The sequence below is a fragment of the Falco punctatus genome (genome assembly GCF_963210335.1).
Source record: "Falco punctatus genome assembly, chromosome: 9".
Taxonomy (NCBI): Eukaryota; Metazoa; Chordata; class Aves; order Falconiformes; family Falconidae; genus Falco; species Falco punctatus.
In genome coordinates this window covers 15,177,617-15,201,974 of record NC_137589.1, presented here as the reverse complement: position 1 = coordinate 15,201,974, position 24,358 = coordinate 15,177,617, and the positions used below count along the sequence as shown (strand labels likewise).

Sequence of the window (24,358 nt, the reverse complement as noted above, 5' to 3'; positions counted from 1 at the left end):
TAGCAAGGTTCACTTTTATATTCAAAGAATTAAGATCAACTAAGGCGTAATTAAGAAATCTAGCTGTTGCAAGAAAGTGTTTTCATATAATTGAAACCATCTCTGAAACGTACAACCTTTAAAAAAAAAACACAAACAAACAACAAACCACCCCCAAAAAGCTATGTGCTGATGCAGTAGCACAAGCTTGTATGCAGATATCAATTCCCCTTCCTCCCGCCCTAAGATTTAAATCTCAATTTGCCAAGCAGGCCACAAATAATAAATGCTAATTGATTGGAAACATTTTTATGTTCAGGTTGCAGCCATAAACTGTTTAAATCTATATAAAGAAGTCTGAGAATATTCTTAACTTTAGTGTCCATGTTCACAGAAAAGTCTTGTTAATCTTCTCCATTAAATACATAAACATATAAACACCTTCACATATACCTTTATCTAAACTTTCCAGACTATACTGACTGTCTCCATGAAGAATTTAGTAATTCAAATATAAAAAAGCTGATATCATCCTCCCTTACTACATAGTACAAACAGCAAAGAGGTTCATCCACAACCAGGCTAGCCTGACACAATTGACTCAACTTTTAACAGCGTCCCTAAATAGGTTAGATATTTTTATCTAGTCATTTTTTGAAAGTTTTATGTATGTAGACGAATCTTAAAAAAAAATAGAGCAATTTCTCTTCAACAATTTACTTACAGGAACACCTTTAGAAATGGTCTTCTGATACCGTACAGAGTGTAACCATTATTGTAAGCAATACACCGGGACAGATTTTATTACAAAAGAGCTCTTGCTTTTTCAAATCACCGAGGTTTTACAGCCTCTTACTGGGTTTTGGGGAGGTTGTGAAGGTTTGGTTGCTTTCTTAACAGTAGGTTTTTGATTTATTGGGGCACTTTTTTTTTGTTTTAAGCCAAAAAAGCTAAACAAACAAGAAACACTACCTCCTCGCCCACAATCAAAATGAGAAGTTAAAGCTCCAAGCGCAACAGGGGTAATTAGTAGACACTGTGTTGATAACTGCAGTTTTTCCACAATACAGCTAGTTCCAAACTACTTTTTAACAAAATTTAATAAAGCAGGCATAATATATATACATTGTGGCAATGGAAAAAAAAAAAAAGGAACTAATCTCTCTCCAGCCCAGAATAATTAAGTCATTGAAGGAAGACACAGAATTAAAAGATGTGTCATGGCTGCAACTATAATAAGTAGGGATAACATGTACGTGTAAAGCCTGAGAAAAGGAAAACACGGAAGACTTAAAAAACAAAGCAATCCTAACAGTCACTGTTCTATGTACATACACACACACATGTATACAGCGTAACATTATGTACTTAAGTTTTCAATCTCGTAGATGCCTTCAGTCTTGTAGATGCCAAACTGCCACCTATGGTTTTCAACTTCCAAAGTTAAAAGACAAAGTAGAAAACAGCCTAAACTATTAGGTAATTTTTAGTTACTTTTATGCTTGTTTAACTAAACTCAGACTTGGCCTTGGGGAAAATTTCAGATTGTATAACTAAGCTTTGGAAACATGCCAGCCTCTGAAGTACACCAAGCCACCTGGTATTTAGAAAAAAAATAAGTTTAGTAGCATATACTGAAGTCTTTTTAGCATTCCAATGATAACTGAAAGCAGAGAAATCTACTCATTTCTCTAAACTTTGCATTTATTACAAAATATTATCAATGCAATGAGACAGTTGCCTGAAGTGATTCAGACAGACACTTAGCACTGCACTCAAAGTTTCTCAACTGCAGCCTCATTAGGTTCATTGCTTTGCCTAGGGATATTTTGTTTTTTGGGGTTGTGGGTTTAGGTTTGTTTTTTTGGGTGGGTTTCCTTGTTGTTGGTTTTTTTTTTTTTTGGGTGATTGTTGGGGATTTTTTTATTTGTTTGTATTTTGACAGGGAAGAGAGAATCCAGTAACCTCCAGACAAACTAGAAGAGGTTATGTTGCTGTTTAAAGCTCACATAACTCCTACAGAATAATGCTACATGGGATTATTAACTCTTAGATTTCCACTGACATTTCATCATTAAATGTTGGGTTTGAACACAACCACTGACAATGCCTTACTTGCATCCATTAGTACATTGGAACAAACAATTTGAGGTGTAAGCCACAGAGGTTTTCTTTGCCATGTATTTCACTGAAATTTCTACGTGAGAAAGGCAGTCTCTGCTTTGTACAAATGTGGGATTCAGCTCCGTTCCAATATTGAAATCAATATTGCATAACACTCAGGAAAGCATTTATATTTTAAGAAATGATGTAATCTCTCCATGGAACACGTGTGTAAATTATGAAGTGTCTGCACATGGGACACTAAAAATTGGCAAGTACAATGCTGAACTGCTCTTTGTTAACCACTTCTCCATGTATGATATTTTACTATAAGAGATTTAGCATCCAAAGCAGTTTCCACTTTTTAAAGATTTTTGCTGACAAACTACATTGAGAAAATTCAGTATTTGTAAAGAGAAAAAAAATATCTGAAAATCATAAAAACAGATTTGAGATTTATCAGAAAACCCATGCCAGGAGTCTAAATAACCCAGCATTGTATTTGCACACATTCGTAAGGCTGCAGTCTGACACCACATCTTCTCTCCCTCCCTTCTTCCTCTCTTAATGTAAACTTCAGCTTTTATTACAATATTGGGAAACAGTTGAAAGTTGGCTTAAAGGTCTGAAGCAACAAACAGAGATTACATTTTAGCTTACTCTTGATATCTAAGGCAGTAACTTGCATGCAACTTTGGCCTTAAGTTCACCATGTAGTGACATTTCTGCTTTAACAAAAGTAGTAAGCCTCTAGCTTTTATCATAATGCCTCCTGGAATGTGCAAAGCTTTTCCCTTGTGGCTACACAACGTTCAAATAAATGGGAGCACTATTTTCCTAGTTTGGTTTTAGTCTCTCAGTAGTTATTTGCCTCAAATACAGTATTACAGTTGATAACTTTATTTTGCGTATTGTCTCAGCAGTTTAAGATGCAAAGAAGGAAGTACTGGATTCTGCTTGCAAAAGGCAAAGTTTACAGAAAAGTATGAAACCAAACTGCCACGCAATGGATTCTAGCAGTGCCCACAACTAGTTATGGCTGCCTTCCTTCTCATGTCTTCAGTGCCGCTGTGTTTCCTCCCCTCCTGCTATTCTCCTTAGATATGAATTTGATGCACCATGTAAGTGCCTTTGAGATATGCTAATGAGAAGTAGCATGTAGTAATCGTTTTGATAACAAAAACTAGTTTAAGTTTTAAAAAGTTAATTAAGCTTTACTTCTGAAGAGAGTAGATGAAAGACTAAGTAAAACAAGGTGAGGAAAAAATGCACCAACAGAACATGGACTGGATTGTCTTTTTCTTAAACCAATTTAAAATGCATCAGTAACATGAGGAAGGGAAAACCTAGAAAAACAAACACAAAGCAAACAAACCGTAAAAACAGAGACAACAAACGAAAGAACAGGTGACAAAATAAGAGCAGCAAAAGAAAGACACACAGACACAGACAGACACAGACAGACACAGACAGACACAGACAGACACAGACAGACACAGACACACACACAGACACACACACAGACACACACACAGACACACACACAGACACACACACAGACACACACACAGACACACACACAGACACACACACAGACACACACACAGACACACACACAGACACACACACAGACACACACACAGACACACACACAGACACACACACAGACACACACACAGACACACACACAGACACACACACAGACACACACACAGACACACACACAGACACACACACAGACACACACACAGACACACACACAGACACACACACAGACACACACACAGACACACACACAGACACACACACAGACACACACACAGACACACACACAGACACACACACAGACACACACACAGACACACACACAGACACACACACAGACACACACACAGACACACACACAGACACACACACAGACACACACACAGACACACACACAGACACACACACAGACACACACACAGACACACACACAGACACACACACAGACACACACACAGACACACACACAGACACACACACAGACACACACACAGACACACACACAGACACACACACAGACACACACACAGACACACACACAGACACACACACAGACACACACACAGACACACACACAGACACACACACAGACACACACACAGACACACACACAGACACACACACAGACACACACACAGACACACACACAGACACACACACAGACACACACACAGACACACACACAGACACACACACAGACACACACACAGACACACACACAGACACACACACAGACACACACACAGACACACACACAGACACACACACAGACACACAGACACACACACAGACACACACAGACACACACACACACACAGACACACACACACACACACAGACACACACAGACACACACAGACACACACAGACACACACAGACACACACAGACACACACAGACACACACAGACACACACAGACACACAGACACACAGACACACACAGACACACAGACACACAGACACACACAGACACACAGACACACAGACACACAGACACACAGACACACAGACACACAGACACACAGACACACAGACACACAGACACACAGACACACAGACACACAGACACACAGACACACAGACACACAGACACACAGACACACAGACACACAGACACACAGACACACAGACACACAGACAGAAAGACAGACAGAAAGACAGACAGAAAGACAGACAGAAAGACAGACAGAAAGACAGACAGAAAGACAGACAGAAAGACAGACAGAAAGACAGACAGAAAGACAGACAGAAAGACAGACAGAAAGACAGACAGAAAGACAGACAGAAAGACAGACAGAAAGACAGACAGAAAGACAGACAGAAAGACAGACAGAAAGACAGACAGAAAGACAGACAGAAAGACAGACAGAAAGACAGACAGAAAGACAGACAGAAAGACAGACAGAAAGACAGACAGAAAGACAGACAGAAAGACAGACAGAAAGACAGACAGAAAGACAGACAGAAAGACAGACAGAAAGACAGACAGAAAGACAGACAGAAAGACAGACAGAAAGACAGACAGAAAGACAGACAGAAAGACAGACAGAAAGACAGACAGAAAGACAGACAGAAAGACAGACAGAAAGACAGACAGAAAGACAGACAGAAAGACAGACAGAAAGACAGACAGAAAGACAGACAGAAAGACAGACAGAAAGACAGACAGAAAGACAGACAGAAAGACAGACAGAAAGACAGACAGAAAGACAGACAGAAAGACAGACAGAAAGACAGACAGAAAGACAGACAGAAAGACAGACAGAAAGACAGACAGAAAGACAGACAGAAAGACAGACAGAAAGACAGACAGAAAGGAGTGGGTAACTTCAACAGATGATGCAGATAAAGAGCTGGAGACTAATCTGGAGAAAGCAGAAGAGGAATAAAATTATGGGAAGAACAGGAAGAAAAAAAAGAGTGACAGAAGTTCAGTAAAAGCTGCCCTTTTTAGAAGTGAATGGTGAAAGAGACATCGGAGCTACCCATGCTCTGTAAGCTCCATTTACTTTGCGTTTCTCCTTACCACTTTTTTTAATTTCCCAAAATTTCCCCTGCTCCAACTCGATGAACAAATTCCTGCCTAGAGCCACTAAGTTTCCAGGAGCTGAAATGATTCTTATATTGGTTGTTATCCAAATGCTATTTCAAGGCTGTCTGCATTCTGAGCACATTCACATCCCCATAACTTCTTTACAGCTATTGAAATAGAACAGCACGCACCTGTATAGAGGGGGGTGGGAAATCTAAAAGGAGAAAATAAAGAGTAAGTAATACGGATGAAACTTAAACTCACATATACTCATTTTTTAAAGTTCCTAAAGAGGACCTTAAATTGCCATCAACAAACACCATGCTGAACAACACAATGTTCATCTGCTCCCAGTGCATTAAGCATTACAGACTCATACAACCATACGATGTAGAAGACTGAGGACACAGTTTGGCTTAAAGCAGCTAGGGTTCAAACAGCTAGCAAATGCACAACACCCCACCAGCCCTCCAGTGGTAGAAATTATCCATGGTTTGTTCTAAGCCAGCCTGGTCAGCTATGTGACATTATAAGCACCAGCGCCAGCACAGCAGAAAGGGCTGGACAACAAGAACAGGAGAGCAGGACAGGTCAGTATTTTGGGAAAGGAAAGGGAAATAATGTTAGCTTATGCCTGCTTTGAAAATGTTTGTGTAACTATAGCATCTGACCATTTAGGATTTGGCAATCTACTGTAAACTTGTATACCACTGAATAAATCTTTAGAAGTTAATTAATAGCATTCCTAAGGAGCAGTAACCATAACAGAGTAGAAAAGTATGTTGAGAGCAAGAGAGGAATGGATAGAGAAGTTAGTGTCTCTCAGTTTGATCTTTAATTTGTTGGACTACAGATGATCTGAAACCTCCAGACATGAGATTTTGGTATGCCCTGAACTCTACAGCACGCATGCAAAGCGGGGCAGGCTGTGCCAATGCCAATTGTTTCATTACTGCTAGACAGGAATCTGTCATTACAGAACCATTTTAAATTGTTTCACTTCCTTCTCTGAAGCCTTAATGTTATGGGATCTCCCTGTCAACCTGAACAAATGGCTTGCTTAAAGATACTACTGGAAGATTTATATCTGCTTGTGTGTTTTCTAAACATGAATTTCAAAATACTTTAACCCTCATCACCCCTCATTACTAGAACAAGACTGCAGCAGCTGGTGTTCATTAAAGCCAGGAAATTCCTGTTTTCGTCTTTATAAATCTGTTAGAGTTGATAACTTATTATTTAATTCTAATTAAACAATAAATTTTAATTAGCAACTTTTTAAAATTCTGCATATGCTAAATCCAGACATTAGTCTTTTCAAATTAAAAAAAAATCTCAGAAAATATTTATCAAGTTTGAGTTACTGAATTACCACTACAATACTCAATATATAGTATTTCACAATCAATTTAAAAGTTGTAATCCGTATAACACAGAACAGAAACAATTTAGCAACTTGCAGGCCATCTACTGTTAGTGCTTCAGCTTCATGACAGTAATTTTTTTTCCACAAGATCATAAAAACATTCTGGGTCTCGTACAGAACTTAAACCTTCAGATCCTTGCTGAACCTTATTATGCACACCTTGTCTGCAAATTTCAGTACCTGTGTTGTAATTGGAAAGATAACATGTACTCTGTCCTTAATGATTTAGTATCGATGATCTCAAATTAAAAACTGACAACAGCACCGAGAAGAACACTACATTAAGCCTCCTTTAGTGTTTCATAATGGACTGAACAACATGACAGAAATAACAGCACAGCTAGAAATGTCTTCCTAATGATTGTGTTTCCTCATATTTTGGGAGGAGAGCTGTGAATGACCAAAGGCCACAACATATATCCACAGAATGTGAAGCTACTGAATCTGTAAGCAGATTATCTTGGAACATGATATGAAAAATCTGGTATCACTTGATTATGATAGGGTACAGTGTATGGCTGGGGTACAAGACTGTGCATCGGTAACTGCTTCTCCCTCACTCAGTGCCTGCTTATCAAGCATTCATTTCCCAGCCAAGTGGACAGGGAAAGAGCACGTTATGAAGTTCAAGTCCCCAGAGAGGCAGACAGCTATTTCTTGCAGACTCTCTTCTCAATCACAAAACGTCATTAAATGAAGCTAGAGTATGTTAAACACTCAGAATATTTTCCCTATATAAACAGCTGTTGTAGCTGCAAATGGCAAGTTACAAAACTGCAAACAATTGATATCCAGTGTAAACAGAACATATAAACTACACTTTGTTTCACAAGAAATAGGAACCTCCAGGTTAAGAGGTTCTCTGTGTACATATTGTACTTTACTCTTTTAGGTGTATATACATACAACGTCCCAGAGCAAAGCTAGCCAGAAAGCAAAAGTCTTCACTCTAGAGCCACCCTGCAGTTCACAGGCATTTGAAACATCATTTTAAATAGCAATATGCTACACTAAAATACCTAGTTTGCAGCCTATCACTATCTAAAGTTTCTTTTGGCAGAGAGACTTTCCAGGATAATAATTTCCACTACAAATGCACACAGTATGCCCAGCTGTATTGTGTGTTCCCTCTCTTCAATTTTTAGTTCTACTATCAGCTCATAACTTTAAGCCATTGTATTTCCCCTGGTATTAAAATTAATTCCATATATTGATAGAGCTTCACCACCAATCTAATATTATCTTCTCCTTGAGATCACCAATAAAGAGGTTAAAATAATCTACATATAAAGCTGCACCTGTGTACCAGTCCAGAAGCCTAACCAGGCACCTCTCTGACCCTTCTTTTCATAGCCTTTCATCCATGTTTTTAATCTTCAGGACCAGGGTCATTTGAATTTGAAAGAAAACAAATGCAGGTACTGCTTTATTCTTTTGTCCCCTCAAAAGAAAAAAAAAAACACAAAAACATAAACAAAAACTAACCTGCCTCAGTTTCCTGAGGAGCTGTACCTATGTACCACTTCATAGCACCTCAGGCAGAAAGCGTGTAGAACGCCACAGGCAGAGCACAGGTTTGCACAGAGACCTTATCACTCTCACACAGGAATATATACATACATACGACACCTGCATTTTTTAAAGTCTGGATTCCTTCTCCACTTTTCCCCGCTCAAGTGTGATTCTTTTTCTTTTTCCATGGGGGAAGGATAATCAATTTGTGTTTCAATGCCATGTGGGAAAGTACCTCAGAGAATGAATCTTACTTTATACCACAGAAATATCATTAAACCTGCACCCTTCTGAAGAGATAATTTTTCTTCTCATGTGACCTTCTTCATTTACAAAGGTTGCTAGCCCACATCTCTACCTATACATTCTAAACATAACTTCCAGATAAATCATTTGAACTCTACTTTCTTGGGTCTTAGTATGTATCAGCCTGAAAAGAAATACATGCGGTGTTAAATCATCGTTCCCAATTTCATTTTTCCTGCAGAAGAGGATTTAAGTATTACTTTGATTCAGTCACAGCTGTGATTCTTTCATAACAGAACTAGGAGGCTTACTTCAACAAGAGATGTTTCACATTGTATACTTGGTTCACATTAATAGGCTGTACTTCCAAAAGAAGCATCATTTAGAACACATAATATTGGCCATTCCAAAGTAACAGCTCTACTTAGGTTTCTTAAAGAAACTAAAAAAGCACTCAGACCACCTCCGTCAGAGACACAATGAGTATATTCTTCTAACCCGGTTTGACCAACACACATCTTTGTGCTCTACAAAGGAACAAAAAACCCCAGAGAACACCCACTAATCCACACTGTTACCAGAAAGGTTAACTGACTTTGGCTGCTGTAAAGGAAAGAAACTGTTCAGATTAGATGCAGAATCATACAGAAGAAAACACACACGGTTAAGACAGGAAGCACAATCGTATTGATGATACAGTACTTCTAGAAGCGCAAGCTACTTAAAATGGGTTTGTCTGTCTGGTATCTATATATCGCTGAGAGAACATCAACAAGAAATTCTTATAAAAACAGCAGACTGAAGTGAAAATATTTCAGGTGTGTCCAATATTGGTATAGTGACTCTAAACACAGGATTGCTTATTCTGTGTTTTTACTACTCCAATCCCACCCCATAAAAGTAACAAAACAAAATACCTTTTTTCGATTTTGCTCCAATCTTCAACTTTGATGGCCAAGCAATCTGTGTATTTGTTTCTTCCATAATCTGTTAAAAAAAAGCATTTATGAAAAATTAAGTTTTTATTTTTCTCCTACAAAGTCAAAAGTTCTTTTTGGAAGAGATGACATTTACCGTTTTTAATTCTGTTGACTACCATCACTTATAAATAGCTCAAGTCATTAACTACTTCTCTTGCTTTCTTGAGAAGAATTTTTGTCTGACGATAGGTAGAGCTGAGTTCTGATCACTCAAGAGAAATCCAAAGAGCAAACCAAGGTGCTCAGCAGTTTCTACAAATTTCAAATGACCACGACTAGCTACGGCATGCTCTGTGTCCATCTCAGAGGGAATTTCAAAGCTTTAAAGAAATATTTTTATTCTACTGTAGTTATCTTAAAATGGTTTCTAAGTAAAGCCAGTCAAATTTAAATCAAGTCCTTTTGAGTCTCCGTAAGTCAAGATACATTGCTTTGCCTTCACAGGTTGTTGGTTTTTGTTTGGTTTTGTTCCCCCCCCTTTACCTGAAAGGAATCTTTCATTGTAAACCTATCCAGACTAAAAATTTTACTTCCTGGTTTAGCAGTTCAGAGTAGAGATTTGACAGCATTTGTTACAACACAGTGTGCAACCTATGTGTAAATCTCCAACCAGCCAACAGGGAAAAACCCTACACACACACTTATACTTTGAAATCCATCTAGTCATTTGGCTCAAATAAACTCTCATTCTGTTGCCACCTTTTGCTTTAGTGAAAAAATCCACTACCCATAGACATATTACACTGAAATTTAATACTTGCACAGAGTTATAGTGCATCACTAAGACATTTGGTAGTAATACAGAAGGAACTGAATGACATCAAATACATATATATGAATTGAAATTCAGTTCTAAAAAAGGGTGGGCATGTCTACTGAGACAAAGATCTTCTCTTATATTGAGATCTCATCAATACGTATGATGAGATCATACCTCTCAAATTTGAGATATGAGAGTATCTGATTATTATGAGTAAGAAGAGAGTATCTCATCATTATGAGGACCTGAAGAGATGAGAAAGATATGCTCACATTAGTGCATGACAAGATGGTTGTAGGATGCCAAGAAGATGCATCTATTAAATGTCATGGTAGGCTGCATCAGACAAGGCAGTTTTTAATACATGTTGATTATGGAAGGCCCTGATGAATTTTCACCTGGAACTGTCCAGTTCTGTTCACACACGGCCAACATTTTGCACAGCAGCAAGCAAAAGGGTCCTCACTCCTTTGAGAATTTCAGTAGCTTATTATGAAAGATTAATAGCAATCAGTTTGCTCAGCTTGACTAACGTCAATTAGAAGGGGTCCTACAATCACAGACATTGGGAAGAAAGGGAAGAAAGAAATGAAGTCATGTAAGTCCAAGCTCATGCTCACAACAAGGCCAAGTGCAAAGTTAGGTCAGGTTGCTCAGACCCTTGCCCTTCACGCTCTCATTACCTCAAAGGAAGGCAATGCCACAGCCTCTTGTGGCCACTTTTACTGAGAAATTATTTTCTCTTATCTGGTCAAGTTATCCTTGGCTTACCCTTTGGTCATCATTACCCATGCCCTTTTAGGAGGAGCTTGACTCAGTCCACTTTCTAATCACCCATAGGGTAGCTGAAGCCTACTACTAGACTCCTCTTTGACCTCACCTCCTCCGTGCTGAACAAACCCTGCTCTCAGCTTGTGTTTGTAGATCAACTGCTCCAGGCCCTTGATCAAACTGGTGATCATCCACTGGAGTCACTCCTGCTTGTCAGGATCTTTCTTAGGCTGAGGGAGACTTAACTGGACCAAGTACTCCGTACGCAGCCTTGCAGTAACCGAGCAGGCAGGAGTAACCACTACCCTCTGTCTGCTGGGTCAAACTATTTTAGACATTGAGTCTTTGTAAAGATACAGAGGGTAGTAAGTATTGAGGAGATTATTTAATGCATGTAATGGTAACAAGTAAACAAGTGCTCACTCTAAACTTGGGCTGTAAGCTAGAAGCCATAAGTCAGAAGAACTAAAATAATTTGTTCGCTGTAAATAGGAGAGAGGTAGGAAAGCATAAGCAGAGGTGTATTTCAGATGGCAACTCTCAAAGTCTGGTTCCTCCTGTATATATTAGAGTATTTGTTCAATTTCCTCAGGAGGACTAAAAAATAATTGTGCTCTTTTGATTGCTGAAACAAATAATTGCAATACACAAAAAGCAGACGCTACCCAAAAAACTCAACTCCCCTAAGGGGGTCAGGGGGGTATTAAGCAAAGCAGTACGTTTTAGTCCTTCTAGTCATCTGCAACAAGTGTAAGCAATATCAAAAATATAAAATCCCAAAATAATTAGCAAAGCCACTTCCAAAAAGAAAATGAATGGATTAAGAAAACAGCTACGATACCAGTAAGTTTTCCATGACAGTATAATTCAGAACTAAGGCAGACTTCTCTAGCACTTCTGAATTCTTATCTTCTACATCCAAATCCCTAGGGCATCACAACAACTTCCAGATTAGTATACCACATGGAAGAACTGAAAGTGTCAGCCAGACTTCATTATACTATATTTTTGGTTTCAGCAACTATTGGATAATAAGTTACAGCTGAAATAAGACATTTCCAGGAGGGTGAAATTCTATCGGCAACATACACATACTTTCCACAATTTTCCAACCAAGATGTGAAAAAAGCTCTATCAAAGAATTCACTTCTGTGAGATAGAAGGATTTGGGCCAGGATTATTTTTAATTGTGCAACAGGCGATGAAATACACAGAAAACAGGAAGGCATTATCTAAAAGAGGCAGGGAGATGCTAAAACAAAGAATGGAGCAGGACTGAGTTAAAGACCTAAAAGGAACCACAAGAGGGGAGACAGGAGGAGTGAATGAGTGTTATTGAAGACAAGTATTGCATCCCATCAGTCCTTTACCCTCTGAATAAAATTTGAAGACTTCCGCTTTAAAGAAATTAAATCCTCCCCATTTCTCATACTGAACCAAAACAAAATGCAAACCCACAACTTCAGAGATGCACACATACTGGGGACTTAAGAGAAAGATGCATATGAGATCTTCAAAGGGAAAGTAGTCTGACTGTCAGCCACTGAGATTTGGCTACCTAATATCCTTAAGCTCTTTGGAGAATGCAATGCTAGAAATTACCACATTAGACCAAAAAAGACGACTCAGTTTGGTCACTACAAAGAAAAGTTTATCTGCTGTCTCGGGCAGTTTGGAAAGAAAAAAAAAAAAAAAAAAAGAAGTCTGGATGCATTTAAATGAAATGCATTTATTGAAGTATAAAAATGCTTAAGAGTATGCGCTGGCTTTCAACTCCAAGCAGTAAAATTTATGATGAATTCCAAGCTGATTGCAATAATCATCTTTTCCAGAATTTTGAAAACCACATATTATGTAGGGAAAAAAAAAAGGAAAATAGTTTTTGCTGTAGCATTTTTTTTTTTTTTTAACCAGTGAAAATAATTTATCTTGCCTGTAAAACAATTTGAGAATTTTAACTGCCTAAAAAGGTTTGTAATGAAAAGTAACTTCTGGTTTTATTTGAGAAATTGGGGCTTTCATAGGAACCCTTAAGAAAAGTTTGAACTATATTGGCTACTTTTAAAACTATTTATTGTATTTATTTTATTATTTATTTATTGTAGTAGCAGGAGTGTCACAGAGCTCTAGAAAACAAGAAACTGAGTTTTTACTACAGCTTTTAAACTTGAAGGTAAAGATGTCGAAAACTGTGACAGTAAAACTCTGCAGAGCGTAGATGACTGCTGCATCAACTTTTAGTTCTGTTTTACCATTCTAAGCCAGGCAGTTTTCAGTGCCAGGATTTCATTTTTCTTCCTGAAACAAATTTGGAATCATTCCATAAAAACCTCAACTGCATGTTGTAGTGGAATAGTTTTCTTAGTGAATACTCAGTGTCGTGCCACATACCCTGAAAACAGCAGTACTGCTCTCAAAAGAACAAAACAGAACTCAATTTACAAGTAATATATGTATAATACATGTATTTTAATTGTGTAAATACTTCAGTTACATAACACTTAGATTCAATCATCCCTAGGCTGCATTTCCACCGAGATCTCTGCGGAATAGCACCTCTGCTTCGGCTTCCCTATTCATATAAAGAAATAGGGTTTATACTAATCCGTAACTCTCCTCGCCTTGAGGGTTCAACTGACCAAAGAGAGCAAGCATATTTGGCAGCAAGATTTAATCCTGTAGTAAATAATCTCTTGCTTCTTCTCAAAATGCGGGAAACCCTAAGAAATCATCTACCTACATCTCCCCTCCTTGCCCTTTCCCCACGAGAAACAGTAGTGTTTACACAGCCAAAATATGTAAGCTGTTCTCAGTGGAGAACATACAGAAGATGACACAAGATAGTGGAAGATACCAACAACACAAATAAGACTGTGCCGTGACCCTGAAAGAATTGGCTCTAGTTACAAATCACTGGGCCTTCAGAAGAAAAACATCTAGCTCTAAGGCAGCTGGAAGAAAAGCTTTTGGCTTCCTTGTATTCCAGCTTGAAAAATTTATAGTTTAAGCACTTTGGGGAGTTTTTACATTAAGACAGTAAGAAATTATTTTTTCCTTACGTTGTAATTTTTGTTTAGCTGATTTTGGATGGAAACTGGAATGCCCTGAATGCAAAAAAACCAACCAACCCAAACTCCCCAGAAGCCCACAAGCATTTCAAAAGTCAAAGGAAGTATTTTTACACAGAGTAGATGAAAAAGAACAACATATCAAACAGACCTTTCTTCATTTCAAACAAGCACATTAAATGACAGTAGTATTCTTTGTAGGTAGTGATAAGGTGTCTATTTCTGATCTTCCCACCTTGGGGATTCACACATCTTGGCCATTTCCGCTTCAGTCCTTATTCACAGTGAAAGGAAAAGTAAAAGCTAAGAGGGGAACCTGCATATGCCAGTAAGTTTCTGCAATTGGTTTTCGCAGCTTTAGCTCAGCAATGAGCTCATTCCAACAGAAGTGACAAAAGTAACTCTCAAAGCTGCAAGCATAACTGTCAAAAAAAGCCAGTTTGTTACGCGAGGCTTTATGCAAGGAATTAGCATCCTCAGTTTAACCTTCCTTAATACAACAGAAGATACAGACAGTGTTTTAACTTGTAGAGTACTTAAATAATGAATAAGCATAGATGTTAAAAATCTTGTAAACACATTTAAATTCTATTTTTAGAACAGGTACATGTTTATCTTAATCTATATTCAAGAACTTTTTTTTTTAAATACACAATAACATATTTGGTAGATGCACAGATTTTTTCACGCTAGTAAAAATCCTAGAAAGAAATGAAACTGTATGCCCACCAGTGGTTTTTATTTATCTGTCTGTGTCATGTTTTGAACAGCTGAGGTTATCTTCAAAGATTTTTTTTCCTAGGTTTTCCTCTGTGCAGGTTAAAAACAAACAGAAACATTTAGGTTTACATCAACATCATCAATGGCACTACACACATCTAAACATTTGAGTACTGCAAGAGTACCTTATTTTCAACTATCAAACAAAACAAATCCTCAGAGAGCACTAACTCCTTTGCTACTTGGTATATTTCAGAGACAATGCTCCACTTCTTGTAAGCAGACTGCAAATCCTGTTCATGAGCCAGGTGACAAATGCTGAAAGCAGGACATGCCGCATGAGGTATTTTAGCAGACCGGTTATTTTTTTTTATACGAAAGGAAATTAAACTTAATAGCTAAAGGTGATCATATCCACGAAAATAAGAACTATTCTCTCTGAGGCAGCATAGAACACAGAGGTGGATGAGAAGCAGCAAAGAGAACACAGCAGTGATTCTTCTAAATTAATCAGCACTTCTAAAAGTGAACCAGTTCCCTCTGGTGCACTGGGGGAAGGTTCTTTCTTCAACGGGTTAAGTGACAGAGCAAAAGACAACGCTATAGGCAAATATACCTGTTGGATCTTGGTTTTCCCTCAGAAACTGCCTCTGTGTACTGACAAAAAAAAAAAAAAATATACCACAAACCATACAATCAAGATGGGGCCCAAACTATATTCTGAATTACCTTTAGATTCACTCTTCATGGCATTCTCAACCCTACACTTACAGATCTCAGAGACGATTTCTTTGTATGAAGTAGTTTTCCAGCAAGACAAAAAGGTATGACCAAATAAGATGTGATTTTCCAAGCAATATGAAGTTTAAAATTGAAAGTAGTTTGAAGCAATGCTAACATAACAAGTCAGAGGAAAAAGCAAATGGGGAAAGAGGGGAAAACTGACATGCAGCACTGTCTTAATCTCAGCTACATGTGAAATGTCTTGTTAGTAGACACAAACACTCATTTTAAGACAGATACATGTCCTTACCCACCATCATTTACAAATGCACAGAAGCTGCGTTTGATACCAAAAGTTTCTGCTTAAGTATCCAGTTTTCATACACCAAGGGCTCCAACTGCTTTAGCTCAAAGTAGCCACAAAAAGTAAACAGGCAACTCAACAAGTATTTCTAAAGCGAACTGAATAAGAAAAAGTATAAGCTTGCATTGAAGAACGGAGCTTTAAGAACCATAATGAAAGCTGGGGTTATGCACAGAACATTTAGAAGTCTGGAGTTCCAGATGATCATCAATTATATTTTAATTGACAAAAAGAAATAATTTCTTTTTAAGAAGACAGACACACAAATTAAGTTCAGCATGAACACAGTTGCAGTTTTGATGCAAAATCTGCATGTAGTTAACAAGGCAAGAGTACTAGGGCAAACGGAGTAGTTATCCAAATCATTAACTCACAAAAAAGTGCCAAAATTCAGCATTGCAGATTTTACTTGTTAAAAAATTTTAACACCCAAATAAGCATATTATTTTAGAAAACAAAACCATTACATGTACAGTCTAATTCAGTATTAACCAAATGGTGATGTGATAATTTAAAAATCAGACCTCATGATGCCCAGTAAAAACAAATATACAAAATTTTTGCCCATCTCTGAATGTTGTTTCACAGACGTAAGATGTTCATCTTGCATCTTCTGCTTTCAGAGAAGTAGTATTAGAACAGTATGTACGCATTTAGAGCAAAATAAACAAGTTTGCTCTTACAATTTTATTTGAAACATGGAATATCATTTGCACAAAAATAAAAAAAAATATCTATATAAAGCAAGGAAGACTGAAGAGTTGGAATAGCCAAACATTCTATATGGGCTGATACTCATTTCTTCTGCTTCCAATGCAGCAGCAGTGAAGCAGCAGTATCTGAGCTCATGACTGATCCCTGAACATGAGTTTTGGCAGCAAGAACAGAGCTATGGGTGTAGCTGGAACCAGGAGTATTATATTTAATGGTTTGTTGTTTTCTGGGGGTTGGAGGAGGAGAAAGCAGGGGAAGAATAAGGATAGGAAGGAAGAACAAGACACAGAAATGAATTGTGTAAAGTTACTCAGGAACCGACAGTGTGAATTCATCCTCTGAAACTGGTGAGGCTGGAGTAAGCGCTTGAGATACTGGACCCAGAACATGACAATGGAACAGTTTCACTGCTGGTGAGAAAATATAAAGCATGTAAGTTAAAAAAGAGGAGATGACAAAACCTGGTCCTGTTTCTGAGCACAAGCAGCAGCAGATAGCCACAAGGCACCCACACGTTCCAGACCAACACACCATTTCGAGTTCACAGTTTGTGCTTCTGTGTGGCAGAAAAAGCTATCTCCTGTGCAGAGTGGCAGCACAGTGAGAAAACGCAGAAAAACCTTTAATAATTTTTTTTTCTTAGAGTGCCGATACCAATAGTGTACATTAAGTGTAAACTACTTAAAAATACACAACAAAACAATGCACAGGGATGACAAGGATTGCGCTCCAGATGTGCAAGTTTGTGCACAAGAAGGAGCATTATGAAACAAGTGCCTTCCCAAGTGCAAGGGCACCAGTGCATGTGTCTTGGACGGTAGGGGTACCTGACTTTCCTATTTTATATTCCAACTGTCAGAACCCCCAAACACATTTTGGGAAAAAAAAAAAATAAAAAAATAAAAGAGTATCGCTATGTGACTACTTGGCTAGCCCTTCTCCCCTAACTTTGTCTTTGAAAAGGATAACATTCACATTATTTTAGAGACTACCATATGGGATACCCAGTATGGATAAGGTTCAGTACTGCCATACATAGTTTTTTCATTCTTCTGCTGCAAGTAATTTGTTTAAATATTGTGGAAATTTGATCCTTGCATACTAATTTGTCCATCTTTGTTAAACTGATTTTTATTTTAAGTTAACTGTTAAATGACAAAATTAAAGTGTTTGAATTTTCCAACTAATCTAGATTCAGGTATAAGAAGGCAACAGAAGAAAAACATGCCTGTTTCCCATTCACATACTTCTACACAGCTTCATGTTAGGCTAAGGAAAATACTAACATGCTTTCCTCCAGCTTCTCATGACCAGTAATTTTGTGGTCTGCATGTACAGGCTTAGAGACTTCTGCAAAGCAGCAAGTAGGCTGTTTGTTGTCAAGGGCTATAACCTAGCCCAGATTAACTCTAAACAAATTTACCATAATCACTAGGTACTCACAGCTATTCCTACTGACTTTATCAAGAAATAAGGTAAGCATGTGCAGGATGAAGTGGTATTGAAGCTAAAATTAGAGGACAAAATTAACATTATAGGCAATGTATTCATTTATTTGTACTTTTGATCAGTGAGTATCATCTGATAATACTTCAAAAAGTAATTAACAGATTATATGTAAAGGCAATAAAGGCAGCAGAGTAAACAAGACCAGCTTTACAACTCAAACTGTCAAGCTATAAATAAAAGCTCTGAATCTGTAAAGAGAGTTGGGAAAAGCCATCTATGTGGATATGGCTTTGGAAATGGAAACAATATAAATAAGGCATTTTTAGCTTAGAAGGGAAAAGAACACATGCATGCACACACATGACTTTTTTTTAACCTTCACTTTACCTGAAATGAACTGGCAAAGATCATTCTTTAAAGAAGGGTCTTGTTAAGCAAGCAAGTATTGCAGCATTGTTCCTGCATCCAAAAACGGCATTAAGTGAACCTTCTGCAACGGTGGGGGGTTTTTGGGTTTTTGTTTTTGTTTTTTTTTTTTTTTTCCTTTTTTTTTTTTTTTTTTTTACAGAGTTTACAGAACTCTGTACTTTACAAATACAGCAAGTAAAGTTAAATGAGAAGAAAACTATGGATCAAATGCCCTTACCTATAGAGAAACATTAAAGTCCCCCCTTTACTTGACTTGAACATTTTGTTCAACCTCAATAGAAATATTAATCAGAAGTCACCTGTAGTATTTTTATTTAAAATAAATTACTAAAAGTATAGTCAATAATGTAAAGGGATTATCTAAGCATGCAAAATATAAGCTATAAATGCATCCGTGTGTACAGCATTAAGGAGTTCTACACAAATAATATAAATAAGGGGAAATTTATCCAATTAAAAAACCCTATTACTTAACAATGAAGCCCCCACAGCACATTGTGAGAAACACCAATATGCAGGCAGCTCTTCTCTCCAAGCAGAAGCAGCAAGTCTCCTCCCTACAAATCAGGAACCCAGTGCATATTATTGATTTGTATATTCTCATACTCAACTCTTCATTTTTTGTTTTTAGAGGGGAAGGACAGAGACCAAGTATTTCTGAGGACCAGAATCTCTCCCCTATTTTCAGAGAGCATTTAGTTTTCAGAGTGTAAAGGATTAGGCATCTCAATCAAGACTGTGGTGACAAAATTGCTCCTTCTCTTTTGCTTTACAATACAAGAGATATTGCACAAAACATTAAGTATAGCAATAAGGTAAAATAAAATGGAACATCATCATCAACTAAAACTCCGATTCACTTGGAAGTCAGAACAAGCTCCAAGCAGTGATATAGACAGTCACTATGTATAATACTACACGATCAAAATTGCCACTGTTCCTGACCAAGGGAATTATTCACAAGGAACTCAACAAGGACAGTGCTGTTTTAAGGCTTCCAACTGCAGTGGGCACTTCAAGGATCAGGCCCATCAGAGAGCATTTTCATAGTACAGGTAAACCCTCAAGGGTGTCCCTATTATATCAGAAGCAACATAGAAGAAACTGAAGATGAAATAAACAATAAAACCCCCAAGCATGATTACTATACTAGAGACGTGACTAATGCAGTTTTCCACAAGAATGAAGCCTTCCCACCACTTAGCTCTGTCTGAACTAAGCAAAAAGTTAAGTAAGCATTCTCAATTTACCTTTTTAGAGAAAACGATCCAACCTAAACAGTCTCCTTCTTTCCACTAGGTGTGGTTTTGCCAAACGGGAGACAAACCTCTCTCAAGATTTCTTGCAAATGTTGACTGCCACTGACATTCTTTCAACTTTCTAATCCATACCATTCTCTCTGAGCAGTCACTTCCTCTTCCCAGGAAGCTACATGAGAGGAAGCTCAATGTAAATTAGAAGCGCATGCCAGCATTCTCATCACAGCCTAGCACAGCCGGGTGCTTTAAGCAAGCTCTGGAAATGTGTGGCCTTAATATATCCTTGTCACATGCTAAGAGCCAAACTCTACATGAAGAGGTTATTTTTAACGCTAACGCAGATACGGATTTCTAGCCAGAGAAAGTGGACATTGTGGAACCAGTTTCTGCAGTTCAAAACTGCTCCTGTGGTTGAAACAGAGACAAACCCCATGATATAGTATAATAACCATGAACTCACGATGTCTCACCAGCAAGATAAACAGCACTGAAAGAAACCAATAGCTGAGCGGTTGCCATCAGAAATGGGAATATAGCCTTAGGGAGACTATAATTACAAATAGGCAGTTCAAGAGAAGTCATGGATGAGGACACATGGAAAGCCCTTCAGAAGTTACTGCTGAACACTGATAATAATCAGCCTGAGACATCTTAGTCTCAGGTCAATGATTAATATTTTAATGCCTGAAAACGCCCTAAGCAATTCACATTTGAAGCTCTACCGACATGTTCCACGTTCAGAGATTAAAAAGGAAGACAGACCAACTTGCAGCCTGACCTACCACAGACAGAAAAATAACAATTTCAGTTACATCTATGTGCATCAGTATATATTATGTATTCTTAGAAAAGCATTCATGTTTAAGTAAACACTGTATCAATATATTCACACTCAAGAATTTTGCCAAAGTTAGAAGGTTTGTGCCAGATCAACCTAACAAACGTTTTTCGAAGATACAAGTGAAAACACAGGATGCTGCAAAACAAACTCTTTTACTATCTTAGAAAAAAAGAGCTTGAAGCAGCTTTCTTACTGCCTTTGCTGCCAGAGCCTCCTGAACAAATAGGTAATGTACATTCTGGTACACACATGCAACATGAGTGCATTTGCATCTTCATACCTCCAAGCATGATTACGTCCCCTTCAGGGAATAAGCGAGTATACAGTCAATAGAAGCACGAGCATTTAAACACACATTTTGCCTAAATCCAGTGATATCTGAAAAACCCTTAAGTGTCTGCAACTGTGCAAAGGAGTATATTCTTAACACCTTTTCTCTTTGATTAAAACTAAAAAAAAAAAAAAAAAAAAAACTACACAAAAAACCACACCAAACACATCAAACAAAACCAAACACCCCACAAAACCTAAATAATCTCAGACATTCAACAGCAATAAAACCAAGTTACTTCTGGCTGGTAGTATACTGTGCTTTCCACAAAACCAAGTTCTACAAACAAACTCTTGAAAGCCAGGAAAAGAAGATCTGAGGAGCCCCTTCAGAAATACTCCAGAAGCCCATGCCTAACACATATATGCACTGAATTATGCTGAAATGAGCAGCTTCCATCTGATCTTGAGTCAAGCATCTGGGCAGAGCACCACACGTGCATCGTTTCTAGACACTACCTTCTGCACATACAGTCCCCATGTTAGCCCAAAAGCTCCACCCAACTTCTACTAAAATCACAACCTTCACCTACCACCCACCATGCTGCTGACATGCCATGATAAGGCCAGATGTACACTCTTGCCCTGAGAAGTTTCAGAATGAAAGTTTATCTGCACTAAGATTTCCAAGTGCTCAAGAAAAAAAAAAAAAAACAAAAACAAAAACAAAAACAAAAAACCAAAACCTAACAACAAAAAAACCAAAAAACCCACTTGATGATGCAAGAACTAGAAGCAACCAGAGACAATGCATTAAATTCCCCTCTGTCCACACGGCTGACCCTGATCTGTTTTGTATTATGAACTCTTCAGCGAAGAGATCCGTCAACTTCTCACATTTGATTTAACAGCGCCATGCAGATCTATAGTGCTACATCAATTACATGGTCCTTGGAACAATGTCCTGGCTTTCCCTGGGAAGGGCCTTGCTTGCCTATGAAGCATGAACCAGATGTTATGGAACTCAATGGAAAAATTCCACCATCAACCGAAAAAGGGCTTTCGGTAAAGAACAAGTAATCATTTAATATTATGTATTATTCACAGAATAAATTAGGTCAATAATATATAGAGCAAGGCCCACAAGGATCTTTCACATAAGTAGCATCACACAACAGCAAACCTATCCATGTGTATTTAAGATTATCTGTCACTGAACTGGACATTAGAGAGCTCTAGAGAGAAAACTATCACCTTATTTACTTACTCCTTGCTAAGTCATTAGCAGCTCCCAGTGGTTTTGAAAAATCCACATTAGACCGTGTTAGGTCCCCCCCCTCCTTTGAAGCAGTATTTAAACTTAGAAATACTAGAAGAAAGTATGCCAAAGTCTTCAGATTTTTTTGAAGTGATGCTACCAAAAAACTTTTATCCACTTTTCATTTTAATTCAGGAGAGGAAGGGGCTTCCCCACTGTGACAGGGCAGAAATATTAGCTTAATTTGTCCCTTGCAGGCAAAAACTGGGGCTTATTCTGTAACTTACTGGCAATTGCAGCACATGCACTTAGTCCTGCTAAAATGGTCAGTGAAATAACGCATTTTGACATTTAAATTGTTATTATTAAACTTTAAAATTTAAAAGCTTATATAAGCAGTTCACATCCACTAAGAGTCTGCTTGATTTTGAAAATCCAAGAAAGTAATACTACTTGCTCACACATTTGAAGACCAGTAAAAGACTACTTAAGACCAAAACCTTGCATTAACTTAATTTTCTTTGAAAACATGACAGATTCATTAGGGCATACTATATATAACAACAATCCAGGCCAGGTCCCTGACTTTTAGCCCAGCTCTGCGAGTGTATGAGGGCAAACTAATAAAAAACCCCAAATACTGTCCCCCTTTGCCCAGCCACCAAGCAAGATCCAGCAGCCACTTAAGAGTCGCCTGCAAGTTGGCAGCATTGTCTCACTCTGTCCAGTACCAGCCTCTTCTCCCCTCCCTCTCGGTCTGCAGGTCTCAACACATGGAATCACCTTCTTGAACTTTTGCTTTGTTGCTGCCATCACTTCAGCGCTCATATGAAAACTGCTTCCACCTCACCCCCGTCACACCAAACAGTAACTTCAGTACACGGAGAGTAGAGCTTGTCAAAAAATGCTGTACGTGGCATTATTTACACAAGTTACACCCGTTCTTGATGTACCTCTTAAATGATGCTTTTCCCCTCCCCATTCCAGTTGCCTGCCAATAACGCCCTAAAGAAAATCTCATTTTCAAAACTACTTAAAAACTCCCACACATTTACTATAGCTTCGAATTCATATTAAATTTCTCATAGTATCTTGCCCCTTTAGTTTGCAATGTGTTTCTAATGCTACAAATCACTTTCTTCCTTGCTACACAACCTGAAACACATGAAAAGAGTCTTCATTCTACCTCCAGAAACTGTGCCTTATTCATTTCACATGGGAAAGGAAAAAGCTTAACCCTGATTAAAGGAAATTGCGCAGACAGAGACGGTGAGTAAGCTGTGAGCAACTAGCCAAAGATTTTTTTTGAACAAAAGAAAACTCACGAAGAAGATAGTTTCCATCTGTTTTTATTAGCTGTAGTATTGTGTGTATGTACTTAGAAACTTAGTAACCTGAACTATAGAGTTGATTAGACAAAGAAGAATGCCAGTCAGAATGAAGCAGCTTTAACCTATGACAGCATCCACACTGTGTCTATATAATAATTAGGCAGGTATATGACAATATATTAATGTCAAAATAGCCACTACATCTATTATTAATATGGCTAAGTAGCGTACCCTCATTCACATACTTGAAGTTTAGTACATTTTGCTTTCCTATTCAATCTAAAACACTATTTTTTTGTTATTACAGTAACAACTACATAATTGTAAGGTACATAATATCTACAGTAAACAGTCAAGTATCCAAATACACATGTCAAATATATAAACTGCTCAATGCCATACAGAGAAAATATTTTGTACACACCTTCAAGAATTATGAGCATATTTAAACAAATGTGAGAAAACACTGTCATAAAACGAACGATGTGTACAATAAAGTATACAGTACTATGGCTTAGCCTTGTTTCACTAAGTAGAAAACCACTATGCATTTTGATAAAAGCCTAAGGAAGAATTA

General features: G+C 37.9%; 1 protein-coding gene across 1 annotated transcript in view; it reads right to left on the bottom strand.

The window, feature by feature from the left end:
• The window catches only part of BICC1 (BicC family RNA binding protein 1), a 112,525-nt gene that overhangs the window by 48,285 nt on the left and 39,882 nt on the right, over positions 1–24,358 (bottom strand). Inside the window, exon 3 of the mRNA XM_080402696.1 lies at positions 9,762–9,831. Within this exon, the coding sequence (XP_080258822.1) occupies positions 9,762–9,831 (70 nt within the window). The remainder of the gene's footprint in view (positions 1–9,761; positions 9,832–24,358) is intronic.